Below are 18911 nucleotides of genomic sequence, written 5' to 3' on the forward strand. Positions count from 1 at the left end.
ATTCTGTGCGTTCAAGCAACCGATAGAGATCGAAATCCAAACCTCCCAGTAATCTCTTGGATCAAGGATCTGACATCCTGCCTGTGAGGGGAAGATGAAGATCAGTCCAGTCTGTGCGCTGTTCATTCCCAGCCTCCCCTTCCTCCGGTCTTCATCCAGCTCGGTCACTGACCCGCAGCCTCTGTCCCGCACAGCCAGATCCGGTCGGAGAGAGAGGAGCAGGACTTTAATCCCTGCTTGCCTGTCTGTGAGTCCCTGATGAATTCCCCATGTCCGAAAGAAAGCATTCCCATTAGAACTCTCATTTTTCACTATGTGCAACTATGATATATATATCTAAATGTGTATATATATATCTTGAAGTGTATGTTAGCATATGCATATAAATGTATGTGTGTATGTACATAAACATGATATTTTGTATATACACACATGCTATCGATGTGGTTTATAACAGACATGCATGTATATTAATTGTGGGATTGAGGGTATTGATTAGCTTGGGTTGGAACAACACTGGAAATCCAATCCGTCTATAATTCCTGTTTCAAGTATATTAAGTCAAACCTCAGAACCATGGAGATTTATTCAGATAATGACCCTAAGAGGTAAGGAGTGTTTCTCAGATGTGTATGTCTGTGTCTATATATGTATACAGTACATGTCTGTGTCACTGGATGTCCAGTCAAACTCTGCTCCTGTCCTGCAGATAATCTGGCTTCATTTAGCCATATCGCTGAGGACAGAGTGTCTGCTCCACCTGCTGTCCATCTTGTCTTAAACACAAATACTCGTGCCCCCTGGAGGACCTGGACGTCAGTGGACCAGTGATCTCTGGACTGGAGGGTTACAGTGTGACCCAGACTGGACCGGCGATCTCTGGACTGTGGGGGTACAGTGTGACCCAGACTGGACCGGCGATCTCTGGACTGTAGGGGTACAGTGTGACCCAGACTGGACCGGCGATCTCTGGACTGTGGGGGTACAGTGTGACCCAGACTGGACCGGCGATCTCTGGACTGTGGGGGTACAGTGTGACCCAGACTGGACCGGCGATCTCTGGACTGTAGGGGTACAGTGTGACCCAGACTGGACCGGTGATCTCTGGACTGTAGGGGTACAGTGTGACCCAGACTGGACCGGTGATCTCTGGACTGTGGGGTTAAAGTGTGACCCAGACTGGACCGGCGATCTCTGGACTGTAGGGGTACAGTGTGACCCAGACTGGACCGGTGATCTCTGGACTGTAGGGGTACAGTGTGACCCAGACTGGACCGGTGATCTCTGGACTGTGGGGTTACAGTGTGACCCAGACTGGACCGGCGATCTCTGGACTGTAGGGTTACAGTGTGACCCAGACTGGACCGGTGATCTCTGGACTGTAGGGGTACAGCGTGACCCAGACTGGACCAGTGATCTCTGGGCTGTAATACACTGGTTGAAGGAGAGACTGTGAAATAAATAATTCCAGGGGGAACATTTGTGATAATTAAATGTCATGTACACTCATTGTTGGATATATGCTTTTTATTGTGGTGATATATATATACAGTAAATCTGCATACTGTATATATAATTCTTTGACTTGCATGAACTCATAAGACAAAAGAATGATGTTCACAAGTATTGACTGGAGCTTTTCAGAAATACAAGGTCTTCTGTTACAGGGGAGGGTTTAGCTTTTGGCTTTATAAAATTTTTTTATACTCTGATGCATAATGAATGAGCCCAGGAGTGACACTGGAGAGCAATGACACCGCCGTCTGCTGAGGAGGAAACCAGGACTGAATCTGGCAAGGGAGCATGTAGTTGAAATATTAGTTCATATTTCTTCAGCCCAGTCCAGCCTGGAGAGTCTCAGACTGCTCTGTCAGTGTCAGTGGAGTCTGATTATAATCCCAGTTCATCACTAATCCAGCTCCCAGTCCAGTCAGTCCAGTCCAGCCTGGAGAGTCTCAGACTGCTCTGTCAGTGTCAGTGGAGTCTGATTATAATCCCAGTTCATCACTAATCCAGCTCCCAGTGCAGTCAGCCCAGTCCAGCCTGGAGAGTCTGAAACTGCTCTGTCAGTGTCAGTGGAGTCTGATTATAATCCCAGTTCATAACTAATCCAGCTCCCAGTCCAGTCAGTCCAGTCCAGCCTGGAGAGTCTCAGACTGCTCTGTCAGTGTCAGTGGAGTCTGATTATAATCCCAGTTCATCACTAATCCAGCTCCCAGTCCAGTCAGTCCAGCCTGGAGAGTCTCAGACTACTCTGTCAGTGTCAGTGGAGTCTGATTATAATCCCAGTGAATAACTAATCCAGCTCCCAGTCCAGTCAGTCCAGTCCAGCCTGGAGAGTCTCAGACTGCTCTGTCGGTGTCAGTGGAGTCTGATTATAATCCCAGTGAATAACTAATCCAGCTCCCAGTCCAGTCAGTCCAGTCCAGCCTGGAGAGCCTCAGACTGCTCTGTCAGTGTCAGTGGAGTCTGATTATAATCCCAGTTCAGAACTAATCCAGCTCCCAGTGCAGTCAGCCCAGTCCAGCCTGGAGAGTCTGAAACTGCTCTGTCAGTGTCAGTGGAGTCTGATTATAATCCCAGTGAAGAACTAATCCAGCTCCAAGTCCAGTCAGTCCAGTCCAGCCTGGAGAGTCTCAGACTGCTCTGTCAGTGTCAGTGGAGTCTGATTATAATCCCAGTTCATAACTAATCCAGCTCCCAGTCCAGCCTGGAGAGCCTCAGACTGCTCTGTCAGTGTCGGTGTGAGTCTGATTATAATCCCAGTTTATAACTAATCCAGCTCCCAGTCCAGTCAGTCCAGTCCAGCCTGGAGAGCCTCAGACTGCTCTGTCAGTGTCGGTGTGAGTCTGATTATAATCCCAGTGAAGAACTAATCCAGCTCCCAGTCCAGCCAGTCCAGCCTGGAGAGCCTCAGACTGCTCTGTCAGTGTCAGTGGAGTCTGATTATAATCCCAGTTCATAACTAATCCAGCTCCCAGTCCAGCCTGGAGAGCCTCAGACTGCTCTGTCAGTGTCGGTGTGAGTCTGATTATAATCCCAGTTCATAACTAATCCAGCTCCCAGTCCAGTCAGTCCAGTCCAGCCCTGTCAGTGTCAGTGGAGTCTGATCTTTTCAGCAGATGAAAGGGCAGAAGACCTTTTTATTCTTTCAGCTCCAGGTTTGATATTTGAACTCCCTTCCTTTCCTTCTCCCCCTGTGTCCTGTGTCCTGTGTCCTGGATTAACATGTCCCCTTCACATCCCACCCGTAGGGTCCCTGCCCAGCCCCCGCAGTGTCACGAAAGTGTGACGCGCAGGTACGTACACGCTTGGGCACCCAGCTGCATGCATGGCCTGCGTCCTCTCCCCCGTGGTGGGAGACACAGGGAGACCGCCCCTCGGGAAGCCCTGCGGTCGAGGGGGTGGACCGGCCCGGGTCGGGAGGCGCACCGGACACTGTCCTGGAGGGGGGACGCGGAGCGCGGGGGCGATGGTTTTAGGTACAGTAGACAGAAACGTTCCTTGTGACGGGCTTGTGAAGTAGCAAAAGTTGCTGTCATACGAGCAGCAGCAATGTTGAGTCACTGAACAACAGGAGACCAATGGTAACGCACTGCAGCTGCGTTATAGAGAGTGAGCTAACACTAGAACCGTCTGACACAATGACACTAACATTGCACCAACACTACCTGTCAGCACCATGGACAGAGCCTGTACCAACACTACCTGTCAGCACCATGGACAGAGCCTGTACCGACACTACCTGTCAGCACCATGGACAGAGCCTGTACTAACACTACCTGTCAGCACCATGGACAGAGCCTGTACCAACACTACCTGTCAGCACTATGGACACAGCCTGTACCGACACTACCTGTCAGCACTATGGACAGAGCCTGTACGAACACTGTACCTGTCAGCACTATGGACACAGCCTGTACTAACACTACCTGTCAGCACCATGGACAGAGCCTGTACCAACACTACCTGTCAGCACCATGGACAGAGCCTGTACTAACACTGTAACTATCATCACTATGGGCAGAGCCTGTACTAACACTGTACCTGTCAACACTATGGACAGAGCCTGTACTAACACTGTAACTGTCAGCACTATGGATACAGACTGTACTAACACTGTAACTATCATCACTATGGGCAGAGCCTGTACTAACACTGTAACTGTCAGCACTATGGGCAGAGCCTGTACTAACACTGTAACTGTCAACACTATGGACAGAGCCTGTACTAACACTGTAACTGTCAGCACTATGGGCAGAGCCTGTACTAACACTGTAACTGTCAACACTATGGACAGAGCCTGTACTAACACTGTAACTGACAGCACCATGGACAGAGCCTGTACTAATACTGTAACTATCATCACTATGGATACAGCCTGTACTAACACTGTAACTGTCAGCACTATGGACAGAGACTGTCCTAACACTGTACCTCTCAGCACTATGGACAGAGCCTGTACTAACACTGTAACTATCATCACTATGGGCAGAGCCTGTACTAACACTGTAACTGTCAGCACTATGGACAGAGCCTGTACTAACACTGTAACTGTCATCACTATGGATACAGACTGTACCAACACTGTAACTGTCAGCACTATGGACACAGCCTGTACTAACACTGTAACTGTCATCACTATGGATACAGACTGTACCAACACTGTAACTGTCAGCACTATGGACAGAGCCTGTACTAACACTGTAACTGTCATCACTATGGATACAGCCTGTACTAACACTGTAACTATCAGCACTATGGACAGAGCCTGTACTAACACTGTAACTGTCATCACAATGGATACAGACTGTACTAACACTGTAACTGTCAGCACTATGGACAGAGCCTGTACTAACACTGTAACTGTCAGCACTATGGACACAGCCTGTACTAACACTGTACCTGTCAGCACTATGGACAGAGCCTGTACTAACACTGTAACTGTCAGCACTATGGACACAGCCTGTACTAACACTGTAACTGTCAGCACTATGGGCAGAGCCTGTACTAACACTGTAACTGTCAGCACTATGGACAGAGCCTGTACTAACACTGTAACTATCATCACTATGGGCAGAGCCTGTACTAACACTGTACCTGTCAGCACTATGGACAGAGCCTGTACTAACACTGTAACTATCATCACTATGGGCAGAGCCTGTACTAACACTGTAACTGTCAGCACTATGGACAGAGCCTGTACTAACACTGTAACTATCATCACTATGGACACAGACTGTACTAACACTGTAACTATCAGCACTATGGACACAGCCTGTACTAACATTGTACCTGTTAGTTCTATGGACAGAGCCTGTACTAACACTGTACCTGTCAGCACTATGGACACTGACTGTACTAACACTGTACCTGTCAGCACTATGGACACAGACTGTACTAACACTGTAACTGTCATCACTATGGATACAGCCTGTACTAACACTGTAACTGTCATCGCTATGGGCAGAGCCTGTACTAACATTGTACCTGTTAGTTCTATGGGCAGAGCCTGTACTAACACTGTACCTGTCATCACTATAGATACAGACTGTACCAACACTGTAACTGTCAGCACTATGGACAGAGCCTGTACTAACACTGTAACTATCATCACTATGGATACAGACTGTACTAACACTGTAACTGTCATCGCTATGGGCAGAGCCTGTACTAACATTGTACCTGTTAGTTCTATGGGCAGAGCCTGTACTAACACTGTACCTGTCATCACTCTAGATACAGACTGTACCAACACTGTAACTGTCAGCACTATGGACACAGCCTGTACTAACACTGTAACTGTCAACACTATGGGCACAGACTGTACTAACACTGTAACTGTCATCACTATGGATAGAGCCTGTACTAACACTGTACCTGTCAACACCATGGGCACAGACTGTACTAACACTGTAACTGTCATCACTATGGACACAGACTGTACTAACACTGTAACTGTCAGCACTATGGGCTGAGCCTGTACTAACATTATACCTGTCAGCACTATGGATACAGACTGTACTAACACTGTAACTGTCATCACTATGGACACAGACTGTACTAACACTGTAACTGTCAGCACTATGGGCTGAGCCTGTACTAACATTATACCTGTCAGCACTATGGATACAGACTGTACTAACACTGTAACTGACAGCACTATGGACAGTGATTGTACTAACACTGTACCTGCCATCACTATGGACAGAGCCTGTACTAACACTGTAACTATCATCACTATGGACAGAGCCTGTACTAACACTGTACCTGTCAGCACTATGGACAGAGCCTGTACTAACACTGTACCTGTCAGCACTATGGATACAGACTGTACTAACACTGTAACTGTCATCACTATGGGCAGAGCCTGTACTAACACTGTAACTATCATCGCTATGGGCAGAGCCTGTACTAACACTGTAACTGACAGCACTATGGACACAGCCTGTACTAACACTGTAACTGTCAGCACTATGGACAGAGACTGTACCAACACTGTACCTGTCAGCACTATGGACAGAGCCTGTACTAACACTGTACCTGTCATCGCTATGGGCAGAGCCTGTACTAACACTGTAACTGACAGCACTATGGACACAGCCTGTACTAACACTGTAACTATCATCACTATGGATACAGACTGTACTAACACTGTACCTCTCAGCACTATGGACAGAGCCTGTACTAACACTGTACCTGTCAGCACTATGGATACAGACTGTACTAACACTGTAACTGACAGCACTATGGACAGAGCCTGTACTAACACTGTAACTGTCAGCACTATGGACAGAGACTGTACCAACACTGTAACTGTCATCACTATGGATACAGCCTGTACTAACACTGTAACTGACAGCACTATGGACAGAGACTGTATTAACAGTTACTGTCAGCACAAACCTAAATGATCTGACTAATAACCTAAGAAACGTAACTGATTTATGCAGCTCTTACTGATTAATGTAACTAGTACTAATCCCAGGCTGCATTTGCACTCCGGAGAGTGACCTCCTTTTGCGCATTAAATGTTAATGGAGTCTGATATCATGTTATTACCGAAGAAGCTGAACTGCCCTATAACTGGTAAAAAGGCACATGTAATAATACAGACGCTGATGGGTGCTGAGGTGCACGGTTCGGCTGCAGCACGGCCCCCAGCTCTGTGGGTCTCAGGCAGGCAGGTTCGGAGGCAGACCCCCGAGCTGCCCACTGTGCTGGAAGTGGGGGGACAGAGCCTTCTGTCCCAGGGGAGAGAGGCGCTGGAAGACCTTGCAGCGTTGGGACAGGACAGAGGAGTCCAGCCACCAGGCTGAGGTCACCTGTGGGCTCGGGCAGTTGGGGAAGCTCCTACTGTAATCTTAGCAGGTGTGCAGCCATCTGTCTGTCCTTGTATCGGTGTGCTGGACTGTACCATCGAACGGGTTTCCTGAAATTCATTAGCAAGACGTCCCGAGAAAGAGGCCCATTCAGATCTTAAACTTCGGACAGATTACAGCAGGAAACCTGATCCCTCTAGGAGGTCCGATAGGCGGTTTTGGTTTATCGTTCCAGCTTGATTTGCGAGTTCTTGTTGTCCAGGCCCTTCAAACTGACAACCTCCCCCCCAAACACAAAGTCTGCCAGCGAGATGAGCCCTGCTGGGCCTCTGCCTGGGTCTGGCTGGGGTAGTCTGCCAGCGAGATGAGCCCTGCTGGGCCTCTGCCTGGGTCTGGCTGGGGTTGGAGGTTCAGCAGCCAGTCAGTCGCCCCAGGATGAGGCTGAGGTGTGGCTGGTGAGCCGGAGAGCTGTACAGCGTCTGCAGGCCCTCACCAGCAGGGAGGAGTGAACCGGCACTCTAGTGACCTCTGGTGGCTGCTCTCGATATCGGGGCAGACATCTGGATATCGTCTGAGTCTCACTGCCCAGCGCGGCAGAAGTGCTGTTGTTGTCTGGCTCTTAATTTATGCAATGTTTAAGAATCATCCGGTTTCTGTTCCTCTGCTCCTTTGTCCCTTAACGTGCTGTGTCCTGCATCGGTGCTCATGTACTTCACACGAGCGGGGAGGTCATCTAGACACAGGAGCTTGCAGTTGTTGTGTTTCATTTTTATTATGATTTTTCTCTTTCTTACCGTGTTTCTTTTGGTTTGTTTGTGGGCGCAAAGCGGCTCATGAATTTCTCCCCCCCCCCAGAGTGTGAGCCACTGTGCTGAGTGTGCGTGTGTATCTGTGCGCGCGTGCGCCGAGCTGCGTGTGGGCCGCCCGAGGCCTCCTCTCACTCCCCGTCTGAGCTGAACGGCTTTCTTCCTGCATGCGCCGCGCCAGCAGGTGCCCCCTGCCGCCTGCCCTCTGCGCCCCTGGTCTGGAATGCAGCTGCTGCAGGGTGAGAGAGGGAACAGGAGGGGGTGCTGCAGGCTTTCCAAAGACAGGGTGGTGAGCCCTGTTCTTCAGGGCTTAGCAGTGCCGTTCATTAGAATGAGGATCTGGAGTAAAACACATTTCTGTGTGTCTGTGTCTCCCTGTGTCTGTCTCCCTGTCTCTCTGTGTCTGTGTCTGCCTCTCTGTGTCTCTCTGTTTCTGTCTGTCTGTGCCTCTCTCTCTGTGTGTCTCTCTGTTTCTGTCTGTCTGTGCCTCTCTCTCTGTGTGTCTCTCTGTTTCTGTCTGTCTGTGCCTCTCTCTCTCTGTGTCTGTCTCTCTGTGTGTCTGTGTCTGTGTCTGCCTCTCTCTGTCTGTCTGTGTGTGTCTGTGCCTCTCTCTCTCTGTGTCTCTCTGTTTCTGTCTCTCTGTTTAAGTTTGCCTGTGTCTCTGTGTCTGTCTCTCTGTATGGGCCTGCCTGTGTCTCTGTGTCTGTCTCTCCATCCGGCTGTCGAGCTGATCTCTCCCGCTAGAGCTCTGGGGCTGGGATGTGTCAGTGAGCTTCTCAGCAGAGGGCTCCTGGCTTTCCTTCTGCCTGAGGGTCCCCACGCCCAGCCCAGCATGAGCAGCCAGGACTCCTCTTCCATCATCCTCATTATCAGCCTTTCTGTTTCTGGGGGCAGCGTTTCCGGACCCCCCCGGACCCCTCCGGACCCCTCCGGACCCCTCCTGACCCCTCCCGACCCCTCCCGACCCCTGCTGTTCCCCCCTGCAGGCGTGGCTCAGAGAGAATCACCCCAGTGAGATCCTGCCGGATCTGTACACGCAGACGCTCGCTCACTAGCGCCCTCTCCCTGTCGTAGGTACACGGGCGGGTCCGCTCTCTGGTCGGTAGCTGGTCGGGTGGGCTGGACCCTCCTCCTAAATGAAAACCCAGGGTTCTGGCTGACTGAGCCCAAGTCTCGACTCCGTGCCTCACCCCCCCACCCCCGATCGGCTCATGTCTTTCAGTGCCAGTCCGTCACGGCAGGGAAGGTGTCTTCTGTCAGTCGGGTCTTCACCCCACTCCACAGCCCCATTTCTTTACATGGACTAGTGCTTCACATTGCCTGTTCCACTGGAGGGGTACAGTATGACCCAAACTGGACTGGCGATCTCTGGACTGTAGGGGTACAGTGTGACCCAGACTGGACCAGTGATCTCTGGACTGGAGGGGTACAGTGTGACCCAGACTGGACCAGTGATCTCTGGACTGTGGGGGTACAGTGTGACCCAGACTGGACCACTGGTCTCTGGACTGTAGGGGTACAGTGTGACCCAGACTGGACCAGTGATCTCTGGACTGTAGGGGTACAGTGTGACCCAGACTGTACCAGTGATCTCTGGACTGTGGGGGTACAGTGTGACCCAGACTGGACCACTGGTCTCTGGACTGTAGGGGTACAGTGTGACCCAGACTGTACCAGTGATCTCTGGACTGTGGGGGTACAGTGTGACCCAGACTGGACCACTGGTCTCTGGACTGTGGGGCTACAGTGTGACCCAGACTGGACCGGTGATCTCTGGACTGTGGGGGTACAGTGTGACCCAGACTGGACTGTAGGGGTACAGTGTGACCCAGACTGTACCAGTGATCTCTGGACTGTGGGGGTACAGTGTGACCCAGACTGGACTGTAGGGGTACAGTGTGACCCAGACTGGACTGGAGGGGTACAGTGTGACCCAGACTGGACTGTTTGAATGAGGAAGCCCTGGTTCACCTGATGAGAGTGCAGTCCCAGGTGGCTGCAGTGGACTCCAGTGGTGCTCCTGTGACAGAAGACTCTTCCTCTGGGGTTGGTGCTGGAAACGAGCTGTAGGCTGAGGGGGCAACAGGCAGAGACAGGAAACCTCGCGCTGGAGAGAGAGAGTTCCTCAGCTCCTCTCCTCCTCCTCCCCTCTTTTGGGGGTCGCGGATTTAGACAAGGCCGACATGCTGAAGTTCGGGGAAATGCATTTAAAAGGAGAAGGGAGCCTACAAGCCACCGAAAACACTGGGTCCACAAAGTATCGAGGTGCCAAGCCCAGAAATAACAGTGAGGGGGGCTGTGGGGGGAACCCAGTGCCCCCCCCCAGTGGGTCAAAATGGAACGGAGAGCCGTCACCCCCCCACACCCAACCACTCACCCACCCCTCGGCCGTCGCGTGTGAGCACTGCTGGCCCGAAACGGAGGAGCTTGCAGTAGTGGGGCTCTTGGCCTTGTGAAAGTGTGCTGTGTGACAGAGGGAAACTGGGGGGGGGGGGGGGGGGGGGGAGAGGGGCATTCCCAATTGGGCCGGTCCCTGGATGGAAACGCCGCAGAGTCTCGGACCAGTTGATCAGTCGAGCGCTGGGAGAGGCATACTGATCAACTGCTCTCTTGACTCCAGATTGGCCAGTCCATTAGTTAAGTGCCTCATGCTGGTTCCTGATTGGCTCGCCTGTCTCTTAAGCCTCCCTTAGAAGGTGTGGCTTCCCTGATTGGCCCGCGCAGACTGGCCCCGTGATTGGCTAGCCCACCCCTTCGGCGCCTCACGCTGATTTCTGATTGGCTGGTCGTCCCCCTGGTAGTGCCAGGTGCAGTTCTCTCCATCAGGGATTATGGAGAGAAACAAAACATTCCTTTTCCCCGAGATCCTCTCGCGGCCGCTGGGCGAGACCCGCTCGGAGCAGTCCGGGCTCGCGGGTTCTGCCCCAGAGGGGTGCGTTTCCCTTGCTGGAGCCCCTGTTATAAGACAGCAGGTTGTCTTCCGATGACTTGAAGGCCTTCGGGGGTCGAGCGGGCAGTGCTGAGCAATGGGCTGGCCCGTCCACTGTCCGGCGCGGAGGGTTCACCAGCCCCCCCCCCCTGCCCGGCGCCTCCCGTGGGGCCGCGCCCCAGCCGTGCCCCACGGTGGGCGGTGATCTACTGTACCACCTCTCTGGCACCTCCCAGCCTGCTCAGAGCTGCGAAGGCGCCCCCTGGTGTTCAGAGTGAGACCCTGACCAGGGGTGCAGCAGGGACAGGTGTCTGTGGCAGGGTAGCCTTCACAGGAAGCCAGCTTTGACCCCAGATGTTTCCACCTCGGGGGCGCACGACGGGTGAAATTTCAGGGGTGTCGGACTCGGCTCCCGCCGTGCCCGGCGTCTCCCCGTTCCTGCGGAGCCCTCAGTTTCCTGGCTGCTCTGCTGGACGTGATTGACCTGCGGAACGGTTCACAGCTGCAGCACCTGTGCAGGGAGAGTGATTTACAGGTGCTGATCGGCAACTGCACAAGACCAGGGAGAGAGTTAGACACCCCTGGTCACCCCTGGTCACGCCTGCAGCGTTGAGTCGATCGGCGATTGGCGGTTCCGAGCCGAGACTTTAAAAGACACGAGAGAGAGAGCACAAAGGACAGTTTCACCTGGTCAAGCTGGAATGGGACACAGAGTGGCTTCTGCTCCTTGTTGCTTTTCTCTGTTTGTGGGTTTAATGACTGTTGAAAATCTCTGGCCAAGTGTTTCTCATGCGACACCCACGTACAGCAGGGGCCTTCGGTCCTGGTCCTGGTCCGGGAGAGATCCCAGTTCTGCACCTTTGATGAGCATCACCCCTTGGAGAAGAACAGTCCCGCAGTGTGTTCAGTCAGGGGTTAGAGGTCAGTGTGACTCTGGGCTCACGAGGACAGGAACTGGCCCAGTTCAGTCCCTGAGAGCCCCAGTCCTCCAGGAACTCTGGGGGTGTTCAGCCAGGGGTTAAAGGTCAGTGTGACTCTGGGCTTATGAGGACAGGAACTGGCCCAGTTCAGTCCCTGAGAGCCCCAGTCCTCCAAGGACAGGAACTGGCCCAGTTCAGTCCCTGAGAGCCCCAGTCCTCCAAGAACTCTGGGGGTGTTCAGCCAGGGGTTAAAGGTCAGTGTGACTCTGGGCTTATGAGGACAGGAACTGGCCCAGTTCAGTCTCTGAGACCCCAGTCCTCCAGCAACTCTGGGGGTGTTCAGCCAGGGGTTAAAGGTCAGTGTGACTCTGGACTTATGAGGACAGGAGCTGGCCCAGTTCAGTCTCTGAGACCCCAGTCCTCCAGCAACTCTGGGGGTCTTCAGCCAGGGGTTAAAGGTCAGTGTGACTCTGGACTTATGAGGACAGGAACTGGCCCAGTTCAGTCTCTGAGACCCCAGTCCTCCAGCAACTCTGGGGGGTCTTCAGCCAGGGGTTAAAGGTCGTGGTTGATCTGGACTCATGAGGACTGGGTCGTGAACAATCCGGGACCAGAACCGAAGACCCCCGACCCTCCCTGAAGGGGTTGGGTGTCATTAACACTGTCGCCGACTACCATGAGCCTGTCATAACTCGCATTCTCCCTGTTCTGTCTGTCTGTCTGTCTGTCTGTCTGTCTGTCTGTCTGTCTGTCCTGTGTCTCTCTGTTTGTTACCACTGGTATTGACGTTGTGGACTCACCCCTGTCGCTGAACTACCACCCCCGATCCGCCTCCCATACCCACTGATCCGCAATCCGGTTCTCCCAACCCTGCTCCCTGGGACTGCTCTTCTGTGGGCTGGAATCCCCCCCCCTTCCCGATCGGATATCTCCGGGGTCGCAAACCTCCCCCTCCGAATCCGCCCTCCCCCGACTCTCCCACCCCCCTCTGGGTGCGCGAATGCCCCGGCTGCCCCTCCCTTCCCCCCCCCCCGTCGTGGGAAAAGCCGGCGGCGGCTACGAGAAATCCCGGAGCCTGAACAACATCTCGGGAATGAGCGGGAGCCGGATGCGCCTCTCGCCCGCCACCAACCCCCCGTACGAGCCCTACGAGCCCCCCGGCCCACTGCGGCGCTGCCGGTCCCCCATCCCGTCCATCCTGTAGCCCGTGGGGCCCCCAGGGAGCGGGAATGAAGATAGTCAGGAGGGGGGGCTCTCGGGGAGCGGCCGGACACGGGCTCTGGAGAGATTCCCGGCGTCTCCGGGCTGCGGGGGGACACGGGGGTGTTGCCTCTGCCCCCCCCCCCCCCGCACGCCAGCGATGACCGGGACGCGTCTGGGGGTCTGTGTTTTTAGCTCCGACTCGGAAAGGCAGTCTCTGACGAACGTGACTCTACAGCTCGCCCTCCCTCGCTCCCTCGCTCCCTCGCTCCCTCGCTCCCTGCGTCCAGCGCGCGACGGACATGTTGCTCCCCCCCACCCCACTACCGCCACACGATTGGTCAGAACCATCGGCAGGTTTTCAGTGTGGTGTAGAGGTCCATTACACTACTACAACACTGAGAGAGAGGGGTTAATACAGACACACTGACTGGACACTCCAGTACATTAACACTGCACTGAGAGAGAGGGGTTAATACAGACACACTGACTGGACACTCCAGTACATGAACACTGCACTGAGAGAGAGAGGGGTTAATACAGACACACTGACTGGACACTCCAGTACATTAAGACTGCACTGAGAGAGAGAGGGGTTAATACACACACACTGACTGGACACTCCAGTACATTAACACTGCACTGAGAGAGAGGGGGGTTAATACAGACACACTGACTGGACACTCCAGTACATTAACACTGCACTGAGAGAGAGGGGTTAATACACACACACTGACTGGACACTCCAGTACATTAACACTGCACTGAGAGAGAGAGGGGTTAATACAGACACACTGACTGGACACTCCAGTACATGAACACTGCACTGAGAGAGAGAGAGGGGTTAATACACACACACTGACTGGACACTCCAGTACATTAACACTGCACTGAGAGAGAGAGGGGTTCATACAGACACACTGACTGGACACTCCAGTACATTAACACTGCACTGAGAGAGAGAGGGGTTAATACACACACACTGACTGGACACTCCAGTACATGAACACTGCACTGAGAGAGAGAGGGGTTAATACAGACACACTGACTGGACACTCCAGTACATCAATAGTACACTATGGTGAGGTTTTGTTTCAGAAGCTAATTGGAAGTTGAATTGGACTGTTACAGTTTCCTGAACCGAGAAAAAGAGAACCAGGGACAGTAAAAAGCACTTTTCTGACTCTGTGACTGACTTCAAGCCTGAGGAGACACGCACAGCGCGCAGAGAAAAGTCTGGGGGGGCACACATTTCAGTGGGGTGACTACAAGGGTCCTATCTCGCTTCTCAGTGCTTGTGACTCCCCAGCTGTCCCATGCGTGTTGGAAGAATGGATAGCACATCCACATCCACAGACAGGACCGAGCCTGTCTGGCGTTGTGACGTCACAGCGGCAGCAGAGTGACGTCACCGCGGCAGCAGAGTGACGTCACCGCGGACTGGCCCTCCTGTCTGTGGGTCCTGACGGAGCTGTGGGAGAGCATCAGCTTGCCCGCTGATTGAGCCGAACGCGCCGATAGCCTTTGGTGTTTTTCTTTCTGAATTTAAATTCTTCTGACATGCACAGGGCTGTTGGCAGCTGTGGGCTACGAGCAGAGGCGTGAGGGAGCTTTCTGACCACCTCTGTAGGGGACAACTTGTGCCAAACCGACTGTACAGAATGCCAAGCGCAGAACAAGTATTAAATATTTATCCACGCATCAGCTAATAAGACAGTGTAGCGGAAGGTCACTATTTTTAAAAACGCTCTGACAACCAGGTGACAAAAACGCTATATCTATCGAGCTTACAATCCTTTGTATCTGTCAGTCTGTCTATAAATAGACATGTACATATAGAGACATATGAACACAGCTGTACACACCTGTATAAACACAAAGCCCTTTTGTATCCACACTCCTGTCTCCGAACAGCTATATCAACACACACACATAACCGTATGTACTGTATATATATACAGTACAGACAGCAGGGCGAGAGATCTATAACAATATATCTACTTTTCTAAAGGGGGGCACATGGACAGAGCTGTATTATTCTCATTAATAACCCCTCTTATTATTATTATTCCTGTTGCTAGTAGTATGCCTAAACAAAACAGAGACTATTTTCGAATGCACTGGCGCAATATGCAGTAACTCTTTCTGATGCAAGAACTGGGCAGGAAGACACAGGAGACCTCGCCTATTTTTACGATGGGCGGGCGGGCGGCTGTGACTCCTTTCTGTTCTGCGGAGTCTACGCTGGGGGGAGCCCCCCCCAAAAGTACTCTCTGTACTGTACATATTTGCACTGGGCCGCGGATCCACTGTGCTGTCGTCTCAAAGGGGGCGTGGCCAGCCTGCCTGCCTGCCTGCGATAGGCTCAGGAGGTGGGGGGGAGGGGCCGGCAACCAGCCAATCGAAAGCCTCCCTCCTCCCCGCACCCCGCCCCCCCACCCCCTCACTGCTCTCCATTGCATGATGGGATCTGTAGTTTTTTTTAAAAAAGAAAAATGCTGTCTCGCCCATCCCTCTCCCTCTCTCCCTCCTCGTTTGTCATCCATGCAATTCGTCCCTTCCGGATCTCCTCCCCCCCCCCACCCATCCCGTCTCGTTTGCGTGACAGTTTATTTCGCGCGTTGTTTATTTTCGCCCTTGATCGTGTGTTTTTTTTTTTTTGTGTGTGTGTGTGTGTTTGTGTTTGTTTCTTTTTTTAATTTCCCTTTTCCTGCTGGGATGGCTCGTTCCCTCTGCCGAAAGGGGAGGCTGTTAACGGATGCTGGACCGACAGCGGCCGGTAGGAGGCGGAGAGCGGAGAGCGGAGAGCGGCTCGCCTCGGTCCCCGCGCTCGGATCTGCCCCCCCCCCGGCGCTGCGGCCACACTCTTCCTCTCCTCCCTCCTTCAGCTCGCCGGAGAGGAAGGTGGCGAGAAAGACAAACTGGGTCGAGTGGCTTCGAGGAATTTCTTTTTTTTTCTCATTAATGCCCATTTTTGCTCTTTTTTTGTTTTTGAAAACAAAAAAGCCCTTTTCTCATTCTAAAGAAAACAAATCTCATCATATATATATATATCTATTTTTTTAATAATCTTCTGCTTTGCTTTAATGACCCATTTAGTTATTTTTAAAATCTCTGCGGGCTCTCTTACTGTGTCTCCCCCCCCGTACATGTATGTATTGTACACCAATCTAGTACAAAAAAAAAAGATTTATTTTTCTCTAATAGGGATGCTCTGCGCTTAATTTGTCCCAGCGTTTTGCTCTCTCTCTCCCCTTCCTGACCCACCAATAAGAGACAAACAGAAGAAACGGACTTGTTTTCTTGGACATACTCAGGAGTCTTTCATCATATCATCGGGGATGCACTTTGACAAAGAAGAAGGGGGGAAAACCACAAACAGATTATATGTAGCAGGGCTGTATCTGACAAAGCCGGCCCAGTCTAAGACACACAGAAAGGCCAGGAGGCTGTATGTTCCTGTACGTACGGACTGACACTGGGAGTTCTCAACTCCAGCGCTGGGAACATGAGCTGTGTTATTCTGGGGGGTGTGGTAGCAGTAGGAGGTGTGTCCAGGGGGCGGGGCGGGAGTGGGAGTGGTCAAGGGGCGGGGTCACACCATGCCCCTCCCACCCCACCCCACCCCGCCCACCTCCTTTCCCTGTCCCATGACACTTTCCTCTCTCTCTCGTCTATCTTTTCTCTCTCTCTCCCTCGCCCCCTCCTTCCCTTCAACCCCCCCCGTTCACTTCCATCTGTTCGCACCTACCAAGGCCTCGTTGAGACCCGTGTGATTTTACCACGAGTTTGTATTATAATCAATGCATGGGGTTGTCACTGCAAGCAATAAGGGGGAACTTTGTTGTCTGTGTTATCTATATTATAAGCTATGAGTATGTTTTTATAAAACTAAATCTAAATGTGAATGTATGTATGTGTATATATATTACTATGCATACACATATATATATATACATGCAATGCAATGACTGAGTGCATGTTCATAACAATGGGAACGTCTAGGCTTTCGTTAGCCAATCCTCTTTCTTTATTTGACTGATTGACACGAAAGAGGCGGGGCTTATATCTGCATGTCTGGAGCCTGCTGGGGGGGGGGGGGGGTGGAGCAAACCATTCTGACTGTTTGGCAGGGGTGGGTGGGCACTGGGAGAGTTTATTTTTCAACGGGTGTGGGGGTGTGTCTGTGTGGACATGGGTGGGGTTTGAACATGTGGTCGCCGTTTTTTTCTGTAATTACTATTATATCCTTATTATTTTTTTATTATGTTTTTTTTTTTCGTTCACAGACAACTATTCTGAGAGCCCCATGCTTGTCAGATATATGCAAAATGAAGCTGTTACTGTGAATTAAACAGAAAAAAATCAACTTCTTCCTACTTTTTGGTTTTTCACACACTGGTTTCCCGCCCTCTGTGCCCCCGTCTCCTGCCCTCCTCTCTCCTCTGCGTCTCTCTCTCTCTCTCCCCCTCTGTGCTGGCTGAAGCCCAGTGCCCCATGGTTTAAAATGTGCTGGTTTCTCGCAGCGATAATTCCTCAGACTGCCTCTCTCACCCCGGAGGATCCGAACAGTCTTTAGGATTCAGGAAAGAGGGAACACAGATCCCACCTGCGCCTGTGCTACCAATCAGAGAAGAACAAAAAAAAGTAGAAATGATGCTGTATTTTATAACTGATCGTTGAAGTTCATTTACGAGCAGCGTAGTGGGGGTAGTAATTCGTATTGCTGCCTCACTGCGCTGGCACCCTGGGTCCAGTTCCAGATCCAGGGTGCTGTCTGTGTGGAGTTTGCATGTTCTCCTCACGTTCACGTGGGCTTCCTCCCACAGTCCAGAGACATGGGGCGGGGGGGGGATGGGGGTTAATTGACGTGTGTGAAAATCTGTGTTTGTGTCGGTGAGAGAAGTAGGAGATCACAGAGAATCCCTCAGTAATAAACACACACAGCTGGACAGGAGACACAGTGAGAGAGAGGAGATCACAGAGAATCCCTCAGTAATAAACACACACAGCTGGACAGGAGACACAGTGAGAGAGAGAGAGGAGATCACAGAGAATCCCTCAGTAATAAACACACACAGCTGGACAGGAGACACAGTGAGAGAGAGAGAGGAGATCACAGAGAATCCCTCAGTAATAAACACACACAGCTGGACAGGAGACACAGTGAGAGAGAGAGAGAGGAGATCACAGAGAATCCCTCAGTAATAAACACACACAGCTGGACAGGAGACACAGTGAGAGAGAGAGAGGAGATCACAGAGAATCCCTCAGTAATAAACACACACAGCTGGACAGGAGACACAGTGAGAGAGAGAGAGGAGATCACAGAGAATCCCTCAGTAATAAACACACACAGCTGGACAGGAGACACAGTGAGAGAGAGAGGAGATCACAGAGAATCCCTCAGTAATAAACACACACAGCTGGACAGGAGACACAGTGAGAGAGAGAGAGGAGATCACAGAGAATCCCTCAGTAATAAACACACACAGCTGGACAGGAGACACAGTGAGAGAGAGAGAGGAGATCACAGAGAATCCCTCAGTAATAAACACACACAGCTGGACAGGAGACACAGTGAGAGAGAGAGAGGAGATCACAGAGAATCCCTCAGTAATAAACACACACAGCTGGACAGGAGACACAGTGAGAGAGAGAGGAGATCACAGAGAATCCCTCAGTAATAAACACACACAACAGGACAGGAGACACAGTGAGAGAGAGAGGAGAT

General features: G+C 51.8%; 1 protein-coding gene across 1 annotated transcript in view; it reads left to right on the forward strand.

The window, feature by feature from the left end:
- The window catches only part of kcnc3a (potassium voltage-gated channel, Shaw-related subfamily, member 3a), a 78905-nt gene extending 61357 nt beyond the window's left edge, over window positions 1–17548 (forward strand). Inside the window, exon 4 of the mRNA XM_088923106.1 lies at window positions 15920–17548. Within this exon, the coding sequence (XP_088779232.1) occupies window positions 15920–15960 (41 nt within the window). The 3' untranslated portion in view covers window positions 15961–17548. The remainder of the gene's footprint in view (window positions 1–15919) is intronic.
- Window positions 17549–18911: the final 1363 nt, after the last annotated feature.

Source organism: Atractosteus spatula, chromosome 8 (assembly GCF_055471065.1).
Source record: "Atractosteus spatula isolate fAtrSpa1 chromosome 8, fAtrSpa1.hap1, whole genome shotgun sequence".
NCBI lineage: Eukaryota > Metazoa > Chordata > Actinopteri > Semionotiformes > Lepisosteidae > Atractosteus > Atractosteus spatula.